This window comes from Hyperoodon ampullatus (assembly GCF_949752795.1).
Source record: "Hyperoodon ampullatus genome assembly, chromosome: 5".
Classification (NCBI taxonomy): domain Eukaryota; kingdom Metazoa; phylum Chordata; class Mammalia; order Artiodactyla; family Ziphiidae; genus Hyperoodon; species Hyperoodon ampullatus.
This window is the reverse complement of record NC_136918.1, coordinates 40,706,592-40,730,738: the sequence shown is the minus strand read 5'-3', so window position 1 is coordinate 40,730,738 and position 24,147 is coordinate 40,706,592. Positions and strand designations below refer to the sequence as shown.

Here is a 24,147-nt window from a genome sequence, read left to right as displayed (position 1 = left end):
TATATCACAGACTTAAAAAAATCCTTCTATTCTAGAATAAACAGTTTCTTTTTCAAGCATATTTTCAAACATTGGTTCATGGGGGAAAAGTAATCATATAGGGGATTCTTGGTCATGTTAATATTTACCATTTAGCTACTTTTGTCAGACACTCTTCTAAGTGATTTACAGACACAGTATCGTTTAATTTTCCCAAACATTTCATGATGCCTGTTTGTATTAATATCCCCATTTTACAGAAACCACAGCCCAAGTACCTTCAGACTGTAAGCTTCAGAGCAAGGATTTATACCCAGAGCTCTTTGGGTTAAAATGCGCACTCTTTCCCACTGAATGATGTCGAAAGGTTAGGAGCCATGGCTCTACCTGGGGCCCAGGTGCTTGGAAACCCTTTATGGGCTGTTCTACCCAGTACTTTGGAATGCAAACTCCCTTGAGCAAGCCCTTGTTAGCATAGTTTCACCAATGGCCTGTCTGTCTAAGGTAGTCAGCGAATATTAAAATAGTCCTAATAATAAAAGCACTCAGTCAACCATATAGCCCCCTTACTGAGGGGAGGAGGAGAATAGCTCACTTTCTCTGGAGGGCCTGAGAAAGATCAGTTTACAGGCGTCAGCATGGGGTGTGACCCTTCTTCCTTCTCTCCATCTTGGCGCTGGCACGTGCCTCTGGTGACCATCATCTCACATTAGCCCACGGTCTGGGCAGAAAACATTACCGGGGCTCCTTTTCTCCCCCACCCAAAACATTCTCAGTCCTTTCACTGACCTGGCTTCTGATTGGAGGCTCGCTGCTTCAGATAATGACCTCCAGGACCCCTCTGTGTGTTACAGCCTGTTTGTATTACTCTTACCGCAGCTTAAGACGCCTGCAGTGGGGAGTAAGGAAAAGGAAAAGACCAGAATTTTCAACATCCCCAGGTACCAGAAGCACAGAAGACTGACAGCATTCCAGCTACCTGCATGGGTCCAGGGCTGGCAGCTGCCCACGTGTCCCTTGCAGACAGGCTGTTCGTTAAGATGAGGGATCTTTTTCAGTATGTCGCCTGCTTCTTTGCATTTTTCTCTACTGGGTTCTTGGTTGTGGCCACCTGGACAGACTGTTGGATGGTGAATGCAGATGACTCCCTGGAGGTAAGAAGTCAGCAGCTTCTTTTACTGACCCAAGCCTGTCCAACTTTTCTCTAAGCCCCACTGGCCCATTACATTCACTAGGACTAAGATAGTAATAATAGCCAACATGGTTGGGCTTGCTTCTTACTTACTACTTACTGAGTCTTTACATTATTAGCTTATTTAATTCTCACAGCTCATCTATGAGGTAGGTATTGTTGTTATCACATTTTACAGATGAGGTAACTGAATAAGCCCTTTTTTCATAAAGGTAAATTTACACAAGCGTAATTATATAAGCTTTCCAGAAATTCACCTCTTCCATTGCTGCATATACTAAATTGAATAACATTCCATTAACATCCTTTCTCACAAACAGAAATTTGCTAATCTTGAAGACAACATTAAAAGTAGTATGATAGACTTTCTTAAGGAGTGATCATCTAAATGTTGATCAAGTGATCAAACTCAAGTCATATAAAACCTACCCAATTACTGTGCAATGGAAAAATGTCATTGTAAGAAGTTTCCAAGTAGGAGAAAACATTCTGTGGGAAACCAAGTTTTTCTAGTGTGTCCCAAAGTACAGGAGACAGATATGGATTTAAGAAACCCTCTTTTAAAAATGAGTTGCTCTTGGGGACCTACTGTTCATGTATAAGATGAGTGAGTGGTTCATATTTGAAAATTTTATTTTTCTCACTGGAGAAGCTCTGAAAGAAGTAGTTTTCAAATTTATAATTATTTTCTGTGGCTATAGGAATCTGAGAGAGGTAAAACTAAGTAAAAATCAATTCTTCAGACTCAGCAACTATTCATTTGTAAGGTTTTAAAAAGCGTAGGTGAGAAAAAGAAACAATATATCAGGAACTCACTGAGAATATACTGCAACTCACTATGTTCTCCTATGTACATCCTGAATGGAACAATTTACTCTAGCAAATGCTATACCTTTATGAAGTTTAAGGAAGATATCTGAGGGCAAGTTTTTATATTTTTTTATATTTTTATATTTTTTCTTCTAATTTTATTTATTAAACTCCCAAGTTGGAGTTTTGAATGGAAAGTAATAATCTTTTATTTTTCTGTGTATTATTTTTGTGTTTTATTTTTTTCTTGCTTTTAAATTTCCTCTGACTCTTACATGGTATTTCAAAACCAAGAGAGTTTTAAGTACTTCTTTAGCACTAGAAAATTATTTTTTCTGAAAATAGTGATAGAACTGAAATACTATAAAGGATGTCTGTTATATGTTAATCCAGTGGTGCATTATCTGACCATGCACATAAGTGGTGAATGAAAAAAACAAACCAAAGCTGTCCTTTGAACAGTACTCAGAAAAGTGCAGATAGAAATGTTCTGCTGCCATTAGCTTGCTAGAGTATGGGCTGCCAGTAGTAGGTGATGAATAGAGAAATATGTTGGACTTGAGCTCACTTAAAATTATGTTTTTAAAAACACGCAAAATCTCATCTAAAAGCATTCTTAAAATATTTTCCAAAACAATTTGAAAATCTTTCTCCTTAAGCTGATGGAACTGCTAACTTCACTTGATAAGAAATGAAAGTTTAGAAAGGGTCAGACCTTGCTGAGACGGATTGGGAGTTCTGGCATTTAAAGTGCCTTCTTGCTTTCATCTCAGTACATACAACCAATCTGCCCTCTGTTCTGTGCAAGAACACTCCTAGATAAAATGAGTGGAATGAGTAGTCTAGTTTATTCACCTTGAGTAAATCCTTGCTAACCTCGGACTATAATTTAGTAGTTCTTAGCTTCTTTCATATTTCCCATACTTGAGATGTATTGAAATAAATCTTCCCCAAGAAGTCTCCCTATTAAAAGAAGAACCCTTTAGTCATTTGTAGAGACGTGGATGGATCTAGAGACTGTCATACAGAATGAAGTAAGTCAGAAAGAGAAAAACAAATATCGTATATTAACACATATATGTGGAACCTAGAAAAATGGTACAGATGAACCGGTTTGCAGGGCAGAAATAGAGACACAGATGTAGAGAACAAACGTATGGACACCAAGGGGGGAAAGCGGTGGGGGGTGGTGGTGGGATGAATTGGGAGATTGGGATTGACATGTATACACTAATATGTATAAAATGGATAACTAATAAGAACCTGGTGTATAAAAAACTAAATAATATTCTAAAATTAAAAAAAAGAAGAAAACCCTTTAACAAATGAAGCCCCCTTCTCTCCAACAGCCTCTTTATTTGTTAGTATTTTTAAAGGGACATGGAACTCTCATAACAATTACTCCTTCAGTTGGCCAGCATATAAAGTCATAATATTATCCATAAATGTCAAGGTTCTGATACTCACTGACTTAATTTTACTATTCTGTCTCTTTGCTTCCTTCCTTGTGTATATATCGTCATTGGTCCATATTAACAACTCACTTTAAACAACTACTGGACAAAAATTGACACAATAAAAGGGATTTTTAAAAAAGCACACCCATAGAAAATTTAAACAAAAAGGAATATAATGAATTTTTCGCTTTGTTAATCTTTGACAGTGATGTAGGCATCAGTGTTGGAAGATGGTTTCTGTAGTTCAGTTCAACATAACAAACATGAAATGTATGTCATTTCAAAGGTGCCGTGCTAATCCTCCAAGGGGAGTCAAAGCTAAAGCAAGAGCCATTCCTGCCTTTCATGAGCGCGCGTTTAGGGAGGAACAAAGATGCACATGAAACTCTAATAAAGGGTGTAGGGCAATTCATATTTGAGAAAGAAATGAACAAAGTGCCACTGGAGCAAAGAAGAGAGAACGATTATTTCCTGTCAGGGACATTGAGACAGGCCTCAGGGAGGAAAAGACATTTGAACGAAGCGTCAAAAAAGATGCCCAGGATTTCAAAAGTTAGAAATGGCAGCAAAGGTCTTCCAAGAGAGAGGACAAAGAACAAAACTACAGGCTAAAGGTGAGTAACAGGGAGCAAGAAGCAGAGCTCAGATATCCTTTTGACTTACTAGAGAATACTCAAAATACTACAAAATAGTGTGGGGCCTCATTTATACCTGTCCTGAAGAGGAAAGTTATTTGCATTAAGTAAAAACATTAGGAAAAAGAAATAGCAGATGGAATTGTGCACAGCGCCATGTCAAGGACCAGGGGTCCTGAGCTACCATGCTGCTCCTATCATTCTTGATTCATGTGTGTCTTGGGGAAGACTGATGTGTGAAGAGAACTTGGGTTTTGAAATTATTCCAGACTGTGTTGACATCTTAACTGTCTTCTATTGAGCAGTCACAGCTCGTGTCTTCGGCTCAGTTTCCTCAATTATAAAATGAAGTTGAACTCAGTTGTTTTAAGGTCCTTTTTAGTCTTATATTCTTTAACATCAGAACTCCTTGACTATGACTGTGTCTAGAGACATGACTATGTCTTCCAGAGAGATGGGTAGCCGCTGAAGGACTGATGACATCTAGACACTCCCTAGAAATTTCCACTAGGAAATCTAGTGTGAATAGTCTTCATTTTTCTGTTAACTTTATATGCTCTTTCTTCCTATTTCCCACTCTACTTCTCTCCTTACTTTTGTTCTCCCTTCCTTTCTTCTTTCCTCCCTGCCTCCTTCCTCTTTCTTCTTCTTCCTCTTCTCCCTTCCTTCTCCCCTTCTCCCTTTTAAAAAACCTTTCATGCCCTACTTCTCTTTTATTCTTCCTTTCCTACCCCCACCCTTCTCCTTCATCTCTTTATCTCTCTTTTGTGTTCCCCCTTTTTTCTTTACTTTCTATAATCTTTCATTCCACAAATGCTCTTTGATACCTACTGTCTACTTGGTACTGTGGTGGGTACAGATTATGAAGGAGGATGAAACTTGGATCTTCCTTAGGTTTCTCCCAGCATACTGGGGGAGACAGACAGGTAAACTGATAGACGGTATGATATGACCAATGCTATGATTACAGATAACTCTGAGTGGCCAGCTCACTCAATCATGTATAATCAGTGAAGGCTACCCAGAAGAAATATCTAAACTAGGCTTGAAGAACAAGTGAAGGGGGCAGAAAAAGTAAAGAGTATTGCATGCACAGGACATGATATAGGCAGAGATCTAGGTATGAGAGTGCTGTATGTTTATCACTTTGGACATATAGGAAAAAGTTTCCAACATAGGGAGGAGAATATAAGGGCTGGATCATCGAGGGCTTGTGTTCATGTAAAATATAGATCTTATAACATAGACAAGGGTGGTTCACTGTAAGCAAACATATATGTGTGTTTTAGAAAGAGCAATCATTCTGGCTAATGTGGGGAATGATTAGAAAGGGTAAAATGAATTATAAGGAGATCAACTAGGCAGCTTTTCCCATAAAACAGGAGGAAAACATTGATGGTCAGAACTAGTGTGGCAGCAAGCATAAGAAGGGTACAAATGAACTTGTTTACAAAACAGAAGCAGAGTCACAGATGTAGAAAACAAATTTATGCTTACCAGGGGATAAGCAGGGAGGGATAAATTGGGAGACTGGGATTGACATATACACACTACTATGTATAAAATAGATAACTAATAGGAACCTACTGTATAGCACAGGGAACTCTACTCAATACTCTGTAATGACCTATATGGGAAAACAATCTGAAAAAAGTAGATATATGTATATGTATAACTGATTCACTTTGCTGTACATCTGAAACTAACACAACATTGTAAATCAACTATAATTCAATAAAATTTTTTTAAAAAGACATGAAGATATGGGAAACTAAATAACTCAAATTGATGGGATTAATAATTGATTGCATGTGGAGAAAGAAGGCTGATGGAGAAGAAGTAAAATTTGAAATCCACTTTACTATTTTGGGGTAATTGGAGGAAGGATGGAACAACTCACCTAGAGCTTAAATAGAGGAAAATTAGTCGCTATACAGAAGTCATTAAGCAGCAACATCCCTGGACCATGCCACTATTTTTTTCTTACTTAGATTTTTGCACAGCACCTTGAGGGGGCCAGGAAGGGAATGCTTTTCAGTGTGGATGTTTACAGGTTGGACTTGATGTTACAGGGACCTGAAATTAAATCCCACCCTGCCAGGCAGTAGTTGTGTGAATTTAGACAGATGTTTAAGTTGTGTAAAACTGCATTTCCTCTTCTATAAAGGGAGTGTAACAATATGCACATGGTAAGTGTCTTGTGAGGATTAAATGAGCCTGTGTATCTAGTTGACCGCAGTACCAGGCAAATACAAATCAGTCAATAAATGTTAGATATATTATCGTCTATTTGCAGTTTATTGTTTTGTTTTTGTTCTGGAGGAGGAGATGACATTTTGTACAATGTTCACTGAAGGGAGAAATATGAGATTTAAATTTTGTTCCTATTTTCTCTATTGATTCTCTTGGACTAATTTTGTTTGCTTCTCTGAGCTGTTGTTTTTTCCATTTTTACACTTATGGCTGTTCCCTTTTTGTCTAACCAGGGGAATAAGGCATAAAATAGAGACAAAATAGCAGAAGTTATATATTAGATACATTTTAAAAGAAAATAAATTATGAATTAATAACATAAATATGTTAATTACATCATAAAATGTGTAATTCTTCATTACCCACAGTAAAATAGGAAAGTAGCTTCTTCACAAAGTTACTGGTCTCTCAGTTATCAGAAAGAAAAAATGTTTTCACAAATTTATTTCATTTTTCAGTTCAACTTTTGTTAATTATTTACTGAGAATTTGTCATGTACCAAGCACTGTTAAGATTAAAATTTTATGACCTCAAATGAAAGGTAATCTTCATTTGGATTTATTATATCTTCATTACCAGGTTCTCCCCTGGGATTTCTATTTTAATTAATGATGCTACAATTCTTTCATACATAAATATTGAAATTATTAGAGCTAGCATGTACTCTGATTATATATACTTGTTTTGCTTTCCAACTGATTTTAAACTCCTTTAGCAGACATTTGAGCTTAGAAATATTCTTTAATTTGCCTCATGGTCTCCTACAGCTCCTAGCACCCCCTTCCACATAATGGGAACTCAGGATGCATTTGTTAATATGAAGTGAATGGGTACCTATTATGATACTTGACATACTTACTAAAGAATGAATAAATGAGTGAAATATAATGTGAAGTGATATTTGGAAATCTCACACTGAACACTAAATAAGAAGTATCTCTGTAGAAATACCATCACTTTTTCTTAGGGAAGATCTTTCATCTTGTTGCAGTTTAAATTTTTTCAAGATATGGATTTGGCCCCTCTTTTTAATCAGATAGGAAAAAAGAACCAATCTCCTGAAATGCATAATAAAGTTGGTGAAGAGTGTATGCCTACCTAGAAAATATAGCTTTTCTTCCGGTGCTTCAAAGAGGGAAAGAAATTAAGAAAAGGAGAGAGAGAAAAGGAAATTAATATTTTGTAATAATTCACTCAACGTAAATTGTGATCTCTGCCACTGGCCAGTAATCTTTGCAAAGTTGTGATTCCATACTTTCATAAGGAGAACATTCTATAATGATTAAATGTATGACTTAAATTAAATAATAAATATTAAAATTGAAATAATTATATAGTCCATATATGTAAATTAGGTAATATAACCATGAAGGCCACAAACATTATATTAATACCTAATAAGTTTGCATTATCCCATTCTTGTCATTTATGCCTTTAGCCAGTGCTCCACAGCTAAGCAAGAAGAGTTAAGCCAAATATATTTTAGCACATAAACTCATGGTACATAAATGGAGTAAAAAAGAAAGGTGACATCTATTTTATTTATTTTAATCTTGTTTTCTCATCCTTATAAACACCTGTCTTGAGTTCTTTTAGGCTCTGGGATAGTAAGAAAAAGAAAAGAAAATGTAAAAATTAGAAGTTCAGAACTCTAGTATGAAAAATTCAAATGCCTTTTTGTTCAAAGTGAAAATGTTTCATGTTTTAATAGTAAAACATTATTTACTATAGTATTATTAAAACTTTTGCATCCCAATAAATATATTCAATTAAGTGCTGGAAACAAATAAGTTGCATCTTTAGCATTAAAGTACACTAGTACAGGGATGGTAAAATGGTGTGAAAACTATAAATCTCTATTTTATGCATATGCAAGGTGGTTTTTAAAAGAATATATCTTCATGACATCCCATTTTTCTTTTGGCTAATGATTATTCCTCCTATGTATATTATATTTACACACAAATCCCAATGCATATGCATTTATAACATAATGCATAGTGACAAAGAAAAATCTTGTTTGATTGTGGTCAACCAAGAAAAAACATTTACTAAGCCTGCTGTGTATAATTACTATATATATTGGGTTGGCCAAACGGTTGGTTCATTTTTTTCCATAAGATGGCTCTAGTAACACTTAGTTGCCTTTTAAATTCATTCAAAACAATTTTGTTAGATTGTATGTGACAACTGTCATATCAGACTGCATTTAAAAAAGACATCAAAATTGGTGAATTTTTGTGTAGCCATTTTAATATTGAAGACAGAAGAAAAAAAGCAACGTTTTCAGCATATTATGCTTTATTATTTCAAGAAAGGTAAAAATGCAACCTAAATGCAAGAAAAGATTTATGCAGTGTATGGAGAAGGTGCTGTGACTGGTTGAAGGTGTCAAAAGTTGTTTGCCAAGTTTCGTGCTGGAGATTTCTCTCTGGACGATGCTCCATGGTTGGGTAGAGCAATTAAAGTTGATAGCAAACAAATCGAGACATTAATTGAGAACAATCAACGTTGTACCACATGGGAGATGATAACAGACATACTAAAAATATCCAAATCAAGCACTGAAAATCATTTGCACCAGCTTGGTTATGTGAATCGCTTTGATGTTTGGGTTCCACATAAGTTAAGCTAAAAAAACCTTCTTGACCATATTTCCACATGCGATTCTCTTCTTAAACATAATGAAAATGTGCCGTTTTTAAAACAAATTTTGACGGGCGATGAAAAGCGGATACTGTACAATAATGTGGAACAGAAAAGATCGTGGGGCAGGCGAAATGAACCACCACCAACCACACCAAAGGCCGGTCTTCGTCCAAAGAAGGTGATGTTGTGTATATGGTGGGATTGGAAAGGAGTCCTCTATTATGAGCTGCTTCTGGAAAACCAAATGATTAATTCCAACAAGTACTGCTCCCAATTAGACCAAATGAAAGCAGCACTCGATGAAAAGCATTAGGAATTCGTCAACAGAAAACGCATCATCTTCCATCAGGATAACACAAGACTGCATGTTTGTTTGATGACCAGGCAAAAACTGTTACAGGTTGGCTGGGAAGTTCTTCATTCATCCACCATATTCACCAGACATTGCATCTTCAGATTTCCATTTATTTTGGTCTTTACAAAATTCTCTTAATGAAAAAAATTTCAATTGCCTGGAAGATTGTAAAAGACACTTGGAACAGTACTTTGCTCAGAAAGATAAAAATTTTGGGGAAGATTGAATTATGAAGTTGCCTGAAAAGTGGCAGAAAGTAGTGGAACAAAACGGTGAATACATTATTCAATAAAGTTCTTGGTGAAAATGAAAAATGTGGTTTTTATTTTTACTTAAAAACCAAAGACACTTGTTGGCCACCCCTATATATATATATATATATATATATTTCTCCTATGTAACAGGAGGAGAAAATGCCAATTAATTAAAATATTTTAAAGTTTCTCTCTTCTCAAAAGATATATAAAATATATGGAGGCGTGACAGGCACATTCAAAACTGCAGAAGATAAGACAATGCAGGCAAAATTGTGTGTTGCTACTTGTAAATATTTTCAGAGGGATAAGAAAAGGGAAATTGGCAAAGGCTAGGATAGAGAAAAGAGAAACCTTAATTGGAAACTGCTAAAGAGGTTAGAATAAGAAATTCCAGGATTAAGGAATTAATTTATGCCATTATAAACTCAACTAGGAAGAGGGACCATCAGTCCCTCTTCCTGAAAGTTTCCTGAAACTATTTTTCTGTGTGGTATCCTGTTCATCCTTAGTGTTATGGTAAACACTTTCCAGAGCCAGTTGAGTAGATAGGGTCCAGGTTGACACCAAATCAGCATAAACTCTTTGGTCTCAATAATATTTCTTTAACTCCTGGATTTAGACATTCTAGTCTGTTCAGTCAAGTCAAAAGGACATATTAAGCCTCAATTGTGTGTACAGTATATCAGTAACCATTTTCTATGCCAAGTGAGAAATGAGAGCTAATGTGTATGAATTAGAAAAATTGACAAATATTTTCCCTCAGTAAACATCTATTGAGCGTCTATTATACACTGAGAAGGAGGATTTGTAAGCTCCTTGAAGCAAGGTGCCATGCCTACTATCTTGGTCATTGCTGTATCCCCAGCACTTAGCCGGTTGACTGACACATGACAGACATTTAGTGAACATAGTTTGAAAGGCAGACTTGGGAGATAGATGCACATAAATGAACATAAAACGATAATGCAATATTATAAATGCTATAGAAATATGGACTAGTTACTGTGGGATCCAAGAAGAGATTAACTCCAGCTGGAGAGACTGGGAGAATCTCATGGAAGAAGGGATATCTTTGAGGTGAGGTTTAAATGATGGGTAGAAATTTGAAGATCCACTTAGCTCCTGCTAATTGCTGCTATGTGCAGCCAGGGAGTCCAGGTGGCCAGACTGACCAAGTTTCCAAGGGAAGCCAGAAATCTGTACTCTTCTGTAAAATCTCTATGTTTCACTGTTGGCAGGTAATTAATATTAAGAAATTTAGATTGGCCTCATGATTGTGACTTGCACTTTTATTGCCACACCTTGGATAAACTGATTTCTTCCCACTTCAGGACCAACAGATATTTATTGAAATGATATAAAAATTCCCTGAGTATTATTTTATATGTTATTTATTAATATATGAATCACATGTTAAGAGCACAAAGCTTAAACTTGTAATCGTCTATTTTGGACAACGCTGTGAGATAAAATTATTATTTAACGTTGTTTTTACCCATTAAGTAAGGTTAACCATAATATTTTAAGCATGAGTCTGCTTTGTAAGAACCTTGTCTTAAAACTTTAAAAAATGTAGATTTGCTTGGTTTAGAGAGCTCTTAAGAAGCCATTGTACAACAGGAGGATAAGTGAAGATTCTAAATTATAGGCAAGGAGGGCTTTCCTAAATGTGATAAATAACGAACAGTCTTTTAACCTTGTATTTTGTGCACAAAGGCACCTTTAAGGGTGTCTCCAGTAAGTGCTATATTAACACAGAAGTTTAGTTAATTACAGCCGCTATTCTCACGTACCTTAACTGAGTGTGAATACCAAGCAATCTAATATTGTGCCCCTAAGCATTAATACCTAATGAAATTGGATTCCTTGTTTCCTTTAATGAGCTCATTGCTTTTCTAAATATGGTCATTGCAGGTAAATGATCAATAGCCTTGAAAATGACACCATCACTGGATTATTTTGGCAAGAAAAAAATACTCTTTTTAGTTTAAATATCCTCACATATATAGCTCAGCTCATTTTCTAAATAACCTCGAATATAATGAGAATGACTATACTAGGTTTTATTTGTTTGTTTTAGTGGCTGAGTTAGACGGCAGGAAATTGGGGACAGTCACTCTGATTATAGAATAGTGACTTCAGGTCCATATAACCTAGCTCAAATTGGAATGAACTGGATCCAGTGTGTTCCTGTTAATTGAGAGACTGAAGAGTAACAGGCTATGAGAAGGCTTGTCTTCTGTTGTGGTAAAATAGTTCAGTACAAATTGTCTCTACTATCCATTTCTTAGGGCTGCCATAACACATTGCCACAATTTGGTGGCTTAACACAAGAGACAGTTTTCTCTTACAGTTCTGAAGGCATGGATTTTGAAATCAAAGTTTTGTCAGGGCTACACCGCCTCTGAAGGCTCTAGAGGAGAAGGCATTCCTCGTCTCTTCCAGCTTCTGGTGACATAGGCATTCCTTGACGTGGGCCCACGTCACTCCAGTTTCTGTGTCTATGGGCACATTGCTTCCTTCTCTTCTGTCTGTCTCTCCTCTGTGTGTCTCTTCTTATAAGGACACTTGTCATTAGATTTAGGACCCACCCTGGTAATCCAAGAGGATCTACTTTTCTCAAAACCCTTAATTTAACTACATATGCAAAGTCCCTTTTTCCAAATAAGGTCACATTCACAGGTTCTGGGGATTAGAACATGGATACATCTTCTGGGGGGCTGACATTCTACCCTTTACATCTACCTTTCTCCACTTTCATATGGTTAGTTAGTAATGCTGAACTTAGTCACTACTCAGGTTACTATGCTGTTTAAGTACTTTACTAGTATTATCATTTATTGAGCAAATCATTTATGTTGTGTGTGTTTGCTTTTTTTCGGTACGCGGGCCTCTCACTGTTGTGGCCTCTCCCGTTGCGGAGCACAGGCTCCGGACGCGCAGGCTCAGCGGCCACGGCTCACGGGCCCAGCCGCTCCACAGCATGTGGGATCTTCCCAGACCGGGGCACGAACCCGTGTCCCCTGAATCGGCAGGCAGACTCTCAACCACTGCGTCACCAGGGAAGCCCTGTAATTTTTAATTCTTATAGTCACCCTAGCATTAGCTCCTTTATAAAGATAAGGAGATTGAGACTCAAAAAAGGTAAGGCCTTGCCAAGGATGCAACACAGCTAATAAGAGTGTCAATTTAAAGTCTGGGGCCTCCCTGGTGGCGCAGTGGTTGAGAGTCCGCCTGTCGATGCAGGGGACACGGGTTCGTGCCCCGGTCCGGGAAGATCCCACATGCCGCGGAGCGGCTGGGCCAGTGAGCCATGGCCGCTGAGCCTGCGCGTCCGGAGCCTGTGCTCTGCTCTGCAACGGGAGAGGCCACAACAGTGAGAGGCCCGTGTACCACAAAAATAAATAAACAAAATAAAATATAAATAAATAAATAAAGTCTGTATTTTTTCAGTTATAGCTTAAATTTCATGTGCATGTAAGTTTAGATATTCACATCGTTCTTTAGAAATTTATATATTAGGTTTCTCAAGATGGATTTTCTTTATTAATATTTTGGTCTCTGTGGTGCCTCAGGTCAGATAATATTCCAACATTCTAAAACATCACTACTAGATTTAATCTTAGGAAGAGCAAGCCAAAGTGAGGTTTCATAGAATAATGGCCATAGGATGAGATTAAAGTTAGGGCTTACTACTTCACCCAAAACTATCTTTCAGTTTCCAATTCTGGAGTACTTTCACCTGAAGTAAACTTGGAATTTAAAAAAATAGGTTTTAAGTATACTGCAATGCTTAAGAGCATATACACAGACTGCTGTGTTTGAATCCTATCTCCTCCATTTAACTACACTTCCTGGGGTTATCACTTAACTTTCCTGTGCCTCATTTTCCTTATTTGTAAAATGGACAGTAATAATGATAGATCACAGGATCCTCTAATTAATAAGTGAGGTTATTAATTAAACAGTAACTGCTTCAGAGTATAGATTCAATGTAGAATTATTAATTATTACCAATTATAGGCATTTTACATACAAAGTGAAAATAGAAGTACAACGTTCAAAATTGTGATGGAGTAGCCAGCAGTAGAGTTTTATTTGGTGCACAACACAACTTCAAAGCAGAACATGGGTCAAAGAGTTTCATAGCGCAAATATTCTCTGATATAATTTTCTTTTGCAAATCAAATATTTCACATTCCTTCCTTTCTTCTCCACACCAGTTATAATCTCCCTGCCTTTGCATTTCTCTGCCCATTCTGCTCTGTTATTTATTCTTTCTTTAAGGAAAACTTTAAGCTTTCATTTTCCAAGATAATTTGTGGTTAAATCTTACTAAACTCTTCCCAGATTGCCAAGGTAATGTGCATCTGTAATAAAATCAGAATAAACAATCATACTAGTTCTGTTGCATATGTATGAGCTCTGTCAAGAATACTTGAAAACATTTTCTGTTGGCATGTTTACAATTCTAGGAAATCTATTTTGACTTACAGCTTATAGGTAAAATATGAGAAGTCTCAGGACACTTTCACCTTTTAGCTCTAAGTGGATACTTAGAATCATCTGTACAGCATTTCTAAGTAAAAGTGATTTATGACTGCAAGTCTGTATGAAATTAATGTTCAATTTGTTTACATCCATCTCATAGCTTAAACATTAGTAGTCTGTCAGTGGAGCAAGGAAGAAGTAGTATGGTCTTTATGTATAACTTTCTTTGACCATTATTTTAAATTTATGAACATCATATACAATAACGTTTCTTCATGGGACTCATTGTTCATGATGAAGAAAAATTAATGTACATTCCTAATAGACTCAAGATGTCAACAGTTATCACCTATTGTTATATTGATTTTTTTTGGGGGGGGAATAAGTAAATGTCAGCATATGATAGTGAAATGAATTGTCGCCCTATTAAAATGACTCGATGAGAGAACCAGCCATAGGCATTTGCATATGTTTAATTCTGATTTTATCCATTTTAGGCATGACTTCTTCCCTCCCTCCACCTCCAAATCAGGAAGTGATTTTTATTTCCTGGTGGGGAAAGCCTTGAATTGTTAGTCCTTAAGGAAAAATACTCTAAAATGCATTGTGTTTGTTGTAAATGAAATTCTGATCATGCTTGTAACCACTGTACTTTGCTATCAAACTCACAACAGCCAAGTTCTTTCTTTGATCAAGGTGAATTGAAGTGTGTCTGCCTGAGTTGTTTCACGTGGTGTCTTCTCCAACATCTAGGTGAGCACAAAATGCCGAGGCCTCTGGTGGGAGTGTGTCACAAATGCTTTTGATGGGATTCGCACCTGTGATGAGTACGATTCTATACTTGCTGAACACCCCTGTACGTATGCCTTAGACATCACCCTTGTCAGGGAGGGAAGACCAAAGGAAATTGAACTCAGGTTTCCATTATGTGTTTTTGTTTTTTACTATTCAATATTAAGGTTCTGTCCAGTTTTAAATGTTTCAATTAGAAATTTAGTTTATTTCTAAAATGTGGATTGAAACATTATTCGCATATTTTATCTTTTCCCATGTATTTATAAATTCCTTTAGGGTAAAAATATTATCTTATTCAGTTCTGCTATCCCACAAAGGGTCTGGTATAGTATCTTATACACAGCAGGCTTATAGTAAACACTTTTTAAATTGAAATGAAATCTTCAGGGTGCAGTAATTTTATGATTAGAATTGACCGGTTAGATGAAAAGCATTTTGGAGATATCTTTTATCTATGACTTAGGTCAGATAGAAAGTTTACAGTATTTCAATGGATGACTTGCTAAGAAAGAGAGACAGTAGATATAGAGGGGCAGAGACAGAGACAGAAAAACAGATAGGGAGACAGATAGGCAAAGAGAGACACAGACTGTGGGATCAGGGAATGAAAAACATTAAAATATGTGACACATTCTTAGCAGAAATAATAAAGCCATCTCCTTCATCTTCCCTACCTTTAGCTTTAAATTATAATTAAGTGTTAACAAGGCCCATGTTTCTATGAATAAAAGATTTCATAGATTGAAAAACCTTATTACTGATTCTCTCAACTCTTCTCCATACCATTTATTTATTTATTTGTGAGTTTGTTTGTTTGTTTGTTTACTTATTAGAACATCCAATCGTGCCAAGAAATACTGGTGCTGTTATTAAAGCAAATTGGTTTTAGTCTCTTTCAAATCAAGTGAAGGGTGGTGGTACAATATCAAAACTTCTTTTCTCAAGATAAATGAAAAGTAAAACCTTAGAATGTGACTTTTCCCCTTAGAATGTGAATTTTCCCCTGAACAGCTATTTCAGTCCAGGGAAAAGCACTTAAAAGGGGCTGTGCTCTACAAATATATTTCTCTGCCATTTAGGATTTGAGTGCCTGAAACATTTTTTAATTCATAAAGCTTTTATTTCATTTTTTAGAAAAAGGCCTTTTATGCTTTCCTCTTTTTTCCCTTCTTGCACTAACCTAGTTCTATCTACAAAGAAGCATGGTTTGGTCAATAGGAATGGGCATTCATGTTCACGTGGACCCTAGGCTATTCCAGAAATGCAGTGCTATGGTTAGAGTTGAGATGAAAATAGAAAGATGAAATATTTCAAACTTTTAAATATTTGTTATATACATTTATGTAAGAAGAATATAAAATTATTCATAAGCTACTACACAGAGAAAACCACTGTTTATATTTTTAAATGGTCCTCTATCTTTTGCCTATACTATCTCACATTTGTCTTTTGATATATTTTTACCTATTACTTTCAAATAATATACTAAAAAGCCATTAATTTTCTTTTAAAAATTCAATCATATGCTTAAAGACAAGAGAGATGAAAATGTGTTCTAAGAAAATAATATAACTGTACCCTCTAAGTTAGGATGTTACCTGTAAGAGAGCAGATTTTATTTTTAGTCTTTGATATCTTTTATACAATCACAATAAGATCACCTTTCTCATTACCTTGTATACTTAGAGTATTTAGAGCCAGATGCATTTTTTAGGGCTCCTGTTGATACTGTTAATTTGAGCCCTTCTCCACCCCCCAAATCAAGGTATTTAACATTATTCTGGCAGCCAAATCTCAGATAATCTCCAAAGGGAAATTCCTGGCTGGCCAGCATTAGCAATCTCTTGCAGAGCTGCCCTCTTGGAACTGGGCTAGCCATGTGTCCCCTGGATGACACCACAGGCATGAGTCCTGTAGTTCCACAGAGCATCTGAGACACACTTTGTATGGGAGCAAGGGTCAGAGAGGGGAAGACCAGGGCCAACAATGATTTCAGGGCACCCCATCCAGATAGCAACCCTGGCCCTGTTGATCCCAGGTTCCAGAAGAGGACTTAGAAAATTTCAAGGGAGGCCTTCCAAAATGTGGGACCACTTGGTTTGGGGTGCTGAATAGTAAGCCCACTTATGTATAACATTTGAGGATCAAGGAGATCTGCTAAAATATAAAAACTGATATCACCTAATGAGTTACATATTTTTCTCTTTCCTTAATTTTGAAGAAAACAAGATGAACTTTAGATTTGTCCTAAATTTGAAATTTGAGCCTAAATTTTAAAAAATAATGTCACATTTCGAGATCTTAAATATTCACCTATTAATAAGGTAGAAACTGATTTTATGCATTGATTTCCTCTCTTAGATGGATTATAAAAATATTTTATATTTGAAATGAGGAAAATTGGCCACATTTTCACAAGCCATCTATGACTAAATAGCCCCTAAAATTGTCTCATCATTGGGGAAAAATTATTTCATTACAAGGAAACTCCAGATCACTATCGTATCATAATTACGATACCATCAAAGGAATAGATTTTATTACTCCTCTCCAGTAGCCAGCTAAAGTAACAATAGTTCTGACTTCAGATAATTAACCCTCCATTTGTGACAACATTATTCTAGTTTTAATTTAGTGTCACTGGAACTCACAGGTGAGGAGGCTTTCACAGTCGATAATGCTCCCATTGCAGATGACTGCTACTATTCTACTTCTATTTACCTGATCTTCTCTTTCCTGGACTTTCTACCACATATTCCCATTGGCCATAGCTTTAAAATATGCTTCGTTGACAATACAAGGTTGAAGGGTTAATGCAAAGTGTTGGCCAAGAAGGGTCACAACCTGAAGGAATAAAAGAAAATAAATAGTCTTCTGTTTAATAATGGAGGCTCCTTCTTCTAAAGATCTGCTGATGGCTCCTACCTGAACTGGCATGAGATGTCTTGTAGTATTTTATTCTGCTCCCCTATTTTAACCAATTTGTTACATTTTTCCAATAAAACTTCAAACAAATGTAGTGATTATTTATTTATTGAATATTTATTGATTGTCTTCAGAAGAAGAGATACTCTACTTTCAATTAAACATTAAGCTAATACTTGTGAATGAGACTCATTCCAAAACAAGAGGCAAAAAGGAAATAGTTATTTAGTCCCCACCATATGCCAGGCATTTCACTAGATGGCCAACAAGACTATAAAAAGCAGTCCTTAACCAAATAATACTGTTGATAGTCTCATACTATTTTTGCATTTTATGAAAATTAAGGGTATTTATTTTCAAGTTCATGCATATTTAAAGTCTGATTTTATTCAGTGGGCATGTGTTAATGTACGTGGTTGTCTGTTTTTTGGTGTACCTCTGTGTATTAATATGTCTCCTTCCTCTGACTATGCTGAAACCACATGCTCTGATCTTCTAGTGAAGCTGGTGGTAACTCGGGCGCTGATGATTACTGCAGATATTTTAGCTGGATTTGGATTTATTACACTGCTCCTTGGTCTTGACTGTGTGAAATTCCTCCCTGATGAGCCATACATCAAAGTCCGCATCTGCTTTGTTGCTGGAACCACATTACTTATAGCAGGTATTGGACTGGACTAGTGATGGGGATAAAGATACTCAACTAAGGTCTTGGGATGAAGAAGGGTTCTGTCCTGAAGTAGTTCAATTTAGGATAATATTTGACTTGCTTTTCTAGATTGAAGGAATAAGGAGCACATCCACCTACCCTGCTTTCCTTAGTTTTGGAATCAGATAATTAATCTTTTGTTAATATCCCTTGTCAGGGTTTATTGAAGTCCTCAAATTATTTTTTAACTATTTAAAAAGTTATATAAGTCTTTAAATTAAAAAAAAAATTGTGATTATTCCTGAAGTTAAAGCCTAAAATAAGCCTCCAGCTGCCACCTTCTTGCCTGTACACACCCTTACCAGTTCTTCTTGGCAATGAACTAAATTGTACCAAGTCGTGTGTTAGGCTTTTCTCATGTGCCAACTCATATGATCATATCTGTAACAATAAACAGATTATGCTATTATCTCTACTTAAGAAACTGGTGAATAAATGGAGTTCTGAAGACATAAATCGAGCATGAGTAATAAACAATAAATCAAGAATCACTTTATATAGTGTTTGTTAGTGAAAGAGCAAAATTGATATTTTACTGAGGTCTGTCATCAAATTCAATTTAGTCTCCCTTTGTCATCATGTCTTTTCTGGATCATGATACAAGTTGGGAGGAAGTACACTGTGAAAGAAATCAAAGTGTAGGAAGATTGAAAACCAATGAGTCCACCCTCCAGAGAGAAAACCATCTTCTTTTATGATAGCAGCAAAAAGTTAGCAAATGCTTGCAGATATATATATATATATATATATATATATATATATATATATATATATATACATACATACATATATAAAATGTGTGACCTTAGGCCAGTTAATCTGTCTCCTTTTATTGGTCTACAAATTAGGGTGAAGCCTCAGCAATAATATCTACTCCTAATTGTGGTTGTAAAGATCCCAATGTGGGCAGAGTAAGCCCATAGCTGAACGTCTCACCCATCACATAGTCAAGAGTGGGGCCTCCCTGATATTTTCACACAAGGCCCTAAGGATCCTTAGATTGTACTAAAAAGTCACAAGAATTTAGTACTTTGTTTTCCTTTTAAAGATATTCATTCCCATATCCAGCCTAGTGATAACACAAAGCTTTTGTATGTAACAATGTGTTCATGTAACTAATTTAAACATCATTTAATGCTTTGCAATTTTATTCTAGAATGCTTTTGAGACATCACTAATCTACTCCATTTTTTTATAAAATAGCAAAACGAACTAAATTTAAAGAAAAATAAGTCACTGAAGAAAATCCCTGCAGGAACGGCTAAAGAGATACTAAATTAAATTGCCAGAGATGGCCAAATCCTTGGAATCATCATTTGAAATTAGTATGCCATGTATATATTTATATATATATACACACACACACATATATATATATATACACACATAGATATATACACATAACTAAAAGTGGGGTTTGTTCCTCGCCGCTCAAAAGCCAATAAAGAGGTGAAGATGGTGGAAAGGAAAGTTTGCTTTATTTTGGATGCAGGCAACCAGTGGGGAGGGCAGACGCCTGTCCAAAGGCTGACCGCCCCCCCACTCCCCGACAATCGGGGAGCAAGAGCTTTTATAGGTGGAGGGAAGGGGCTACATGTAGAAACAGTACAGTCAGCTCTGACAGCCATCTTGAAATCGGTCATCGGTGGTCTGACTAGCATCATCTTGATTGTTTTAAGTACAGTTAATCTTCAGTTCCATGGTCAGTTTGTTCCCATTTCTTTGAGACCAGTTGTCAGAATTGTGGCAGCTTATGTCATGGCTACAGCCTGCTCATCATGTAGTTAACTTCTTCCACCTGGTAGGGGTTTCAGTATCTATAAACCAGCGCACAGCATATGGCTCAGAGTACTATCCATAGCCCTTGAGAAGGAACTGAAGGGCCTTGACTTTGCTTACTGACTAAACTATCACTGTTTTGTCCTGTCTGACTGCTTTTTTCTCTTCTGCATTTTCTCACATCTCTGATTAAACTTATTCTTTGGCTAAAGTTTTTGCACAGACAAAAGGCAGGAGGAGGACGTGGGGGAGAAAGGACCATAAGGTCCTGCTCCGTTTCACACACACACATATATATGTGTGTATATATATATGTGTGTGTATATATATATATGTGTGTGTGTGTGTATATATATATATATATGCATATGTATATATATGCACGCATATATATGTATACATATATATACCAAAATCTGTTTCTAAGTTTCAAAAAAGAGTTTTCATCCTAAACCTATGGGTTACAGTATTATGGAAAAGGTGTGGTAATTTACACCTTGTATTTTAATGGTTACTATGTGTTCATGATCTGGTCCTTCTTAAACTTCTTGCATTAAACAATTGGGAAAAGAATGCAATTAAATTGTGACTTCAATAGATATCACAGACAGACTTACTAGAGAAAAAATGTGAGAGTTTCTTGGGGGTTAAAGATTTCAGAAACACCATTTTCATATAGCCTTTTGTCTGACAACTCCCCACTCTTTTTTCTTACCTCTGAGCCCTGACATGCAATTTATACCTTTAAAGCAAGAGGACTCTAGTGACATTGTTTCAAGACAATCAATTTTCAGAAAGACTAATCTGTGAGAATTAAATTTTATTTAAAATGAACAAAATTTCTTAGGCTATCCTAATATGGTGTGGGAGTGTTACATAAATTTTCAACTTCTACTTTAGTTATTTGTTTTTTACCTCAAAGTACTAAAATGAAGGACTTTAAAAACATAGTTTCCATATGGGTGCTGATTATGTAGCTGACATAACTTCAGTCATGGGTCTGGGGAGCCATAGAATGCTCTTAAATACAATACAGTAGAATACTCTTAAATCTCCTTGGATATAAATTTTTTAAAGGCCTGCATTATTTTTAGCAATTTTCATCTCCTTCAGGTGCCCCAGGAATCATTGGCTCTGTGTGGTATGCTGTTGATGTTTATGTGGAACGTTCTTCTCTGGTTTTGCACAATATATTTCTTGGCATCCAATACAAATTTGGTTGGTCCTGTTGGCTTGGAATGGCTGGGTCTCTGGGTTGCTTCTTGGCTGGTGCTGTCCTCACATGCTGCTTATACCTCTTCAAAGGTAAGAACATAATAAAATAGCACACTTCCTTGCCTCCAGTATCATTCCTCCCAACCCAATGGAAACACATCTCACCAGCTCAAAGTAATGTTGATAACTTGATCCCTACCTATTTCCATTAGAAATTTCAGTTGTTCAAGGACAACTGATTTGCAGTACTAGAACCTTACTATCCTGTTAGTGGTATATTTGTTGAAAAGAAAAAAAAAAAAAAGAATACTACAGCTACAACTGTATCTAACATTGAAATATATAATGGTTATTTTGATGTGTCATAATCTTATATATCTCACTTCACCCAATCAACTAAATTTATATCTAGAGTTAAACAGAGAAATAGACAGAGAGCCAAGTCAAATGCATACTTGTTGTTAAAGAGTGTAATATGTTACTATTGGGTTTCTCAAAATGTCACTGAAAAAAAATAAGGAAATCCCTCTTCTCATAAGAAAGAAAAGAAAAGGAAATTACTTGACTGAATTTTAAATCTAAAAATAACTTTCAAGTTGAAAATCTTAGAGCTTCTTCTAAGTTCTTAGATGATTCTTTCTTATAATATTTATATTATTGCCCCTTTTGGGTAAGAGTATATAAAATTACATTTTCCCCCAAAGTTTACTGAGCCATAATTATTTTTATATCGCCATGTTTATCTCTTCCAAACAGATGTTGTACCTGAGAGGAGCTATCCTTATTCCAGGAGGAAAGCCTATTCAACTACAGCTGTTTCCATGTCCCAGTCATACGCAGCCCCTCGGACACAGACTGCCAAAATGTATGCTGTAGACACTAGGGTGTGAAGTGACACATATCAGTCTGTGTGTCTATGTTGTTTAACTAACCAATCAATATGTTCAAGTTAATAAAATAGCCGGCCAATCCAGGAACAGTTATCTAGACTTCCTGTTCAACTAAATTAATTGCTTAGCTTAATCAAAAAGTTTGATTCTCCTATCACTTCTCCTTCTCAATTATTCTTATATTCTTCCACATTCTTTTACCCTCTCTCACACATATACACACGTACACTTTCCCTGTATTTTAAGATAAGGTTGTTGGGATATAAAACTGTTTGTTGTGATATTGCTGCTAGAGATAGTGACATGGTGATATTAAAATTAAATGAGGCTTTAAGAATAGAAAACAACTTTCAAAAGAGGTCAGAGAATTCTAATCTTTGAAAAGATTGACAAGCTCTTAGCTCTTTCCCTGGTTTTTGGCTCACTTTTTGTATTCTCAATTGAGTGAGTTATTTGATAACTTTGAAGAAGATGATTCTTCCAAATTCAAACGAGTATATCAAAACTTACCATTGCTCTGATTCTGTTAAAATAGAAAAAGAAAATAACTTCATGTACCAGCCACTGGTGGGAGTTAAAGATAAAAAGGTCTCCCTCCAAACTCTAAATGTCAAAAGCAAATACTAAATTAATATCAGAGTCAGTACTGACCTTCTTCCTTATTAACCACATTAAAGATCTGTGTATTTTTTAAATCACTACTCCAAGTTTGCCTATAGATTGTCAAATATTAAACTACAGCAGTTAATAGCTAAACCGGGGAGTTCACTTAGCATTGATTGGGCATCCAAATGTATCTCAAGAATGTACCATATTAGAATTCACCAATTCAGGTGTCCTCTCACCACTGGATTCTCAGCACCCAGCAAAATAGCTGACATATGATAAAATGTAAAAAGTATTTGTTGCTTGAAAGCAATAAAGGCTCAACAATTCTCTGTTGAAAAAAATTAATTTTCCTCACAAAATTTGTGCTTTTTTGAAAAAATGGAATTATATACACACTTAAAGAAATCAATGAATAATTGCTAATGGGATTTTGTTCATATCCATAATATAACCATATTTCAATTTTTTTAATTGTAGAGTTTTTTTAAAGTTATAAAATTTAACCTCAGGTTTTCTGCTTCCTTGAAACTCACATGAATAGCATTAATAGCCATACAGTACCTTAACAGACTATCAACTGAACTAAAAATTAATTCTTTGGAAAATGGAAATTTAGTTGTGAATGTCTGAAGCTCCTAAAAGAAGTGTTTCCAATTTAAAAAAGCTAAAAATAATGTGAAAACAAGATGATGGAAACTGGTACATACATTGCTAAGAATGATGTTCATGACTTCATACGACATCTTTTTACTACTATCTCAGGAGAATTTATAATATAATCGTAGAATTAAGAGCAACTGATTCACTTTTATTTCATGGATGTTATTAACTGTAACTGACATTTAACAAAAATAATTGTAGATTATGTTTACTAATTATATGGGTATTATTCTAAGCATTTTAAAGCTTATTTTGTGTTGTTCTTTTTTCTCAACATTAGCTTTTAAATTTTTTATTCCCATATTTATTTTATGATATATTGTCTGTCATGTTTTATATATTTTAATAAGTCTCTTGAAATACTTCTGGGGAAAGGCAGGGTAAAATTAATTAAATAATTAATTAGATTTTAGAGATACAAATTTTTCCCTCCTTAAAGGTTTCATTTCTATGAGGAAATATTTCAGAGGATTATGGTGATAATCGA

At 35.7% G+C, this 24,147-nt stretch overlaps 1 protein-coding gene across 1 annotated transcript; it reads left to right on the top strand.

The window, feature by feature from the left end:
- Positions 1 to 1,019: 1,019 nt before the first annotated feature.
- CLDN16 (claudin 16) lies at positions 1,020 to 22,391 on the top strand (the record flags this gene model as incomplete). Its single annotated transcript, XM_079705364.1, has 5 exons — positions 1,020 to 1,133; positions 14,832 to 14,934; positions 18,298 to 18,462; positions 21,400 to 21,591; positions 22,258 to 22,391. The coding sequence occupies 5 exons, from the start codon at positions 1,020 to 1,022 to the stop codon at positions 22,389 to 22,391; spliced, it is 708 nt and encodes a 235-aa protein (XP_079561490.1).
- Between the last annotated feature and the right edge of the window lie 1,756 nt (positions 22,392 to 24,147).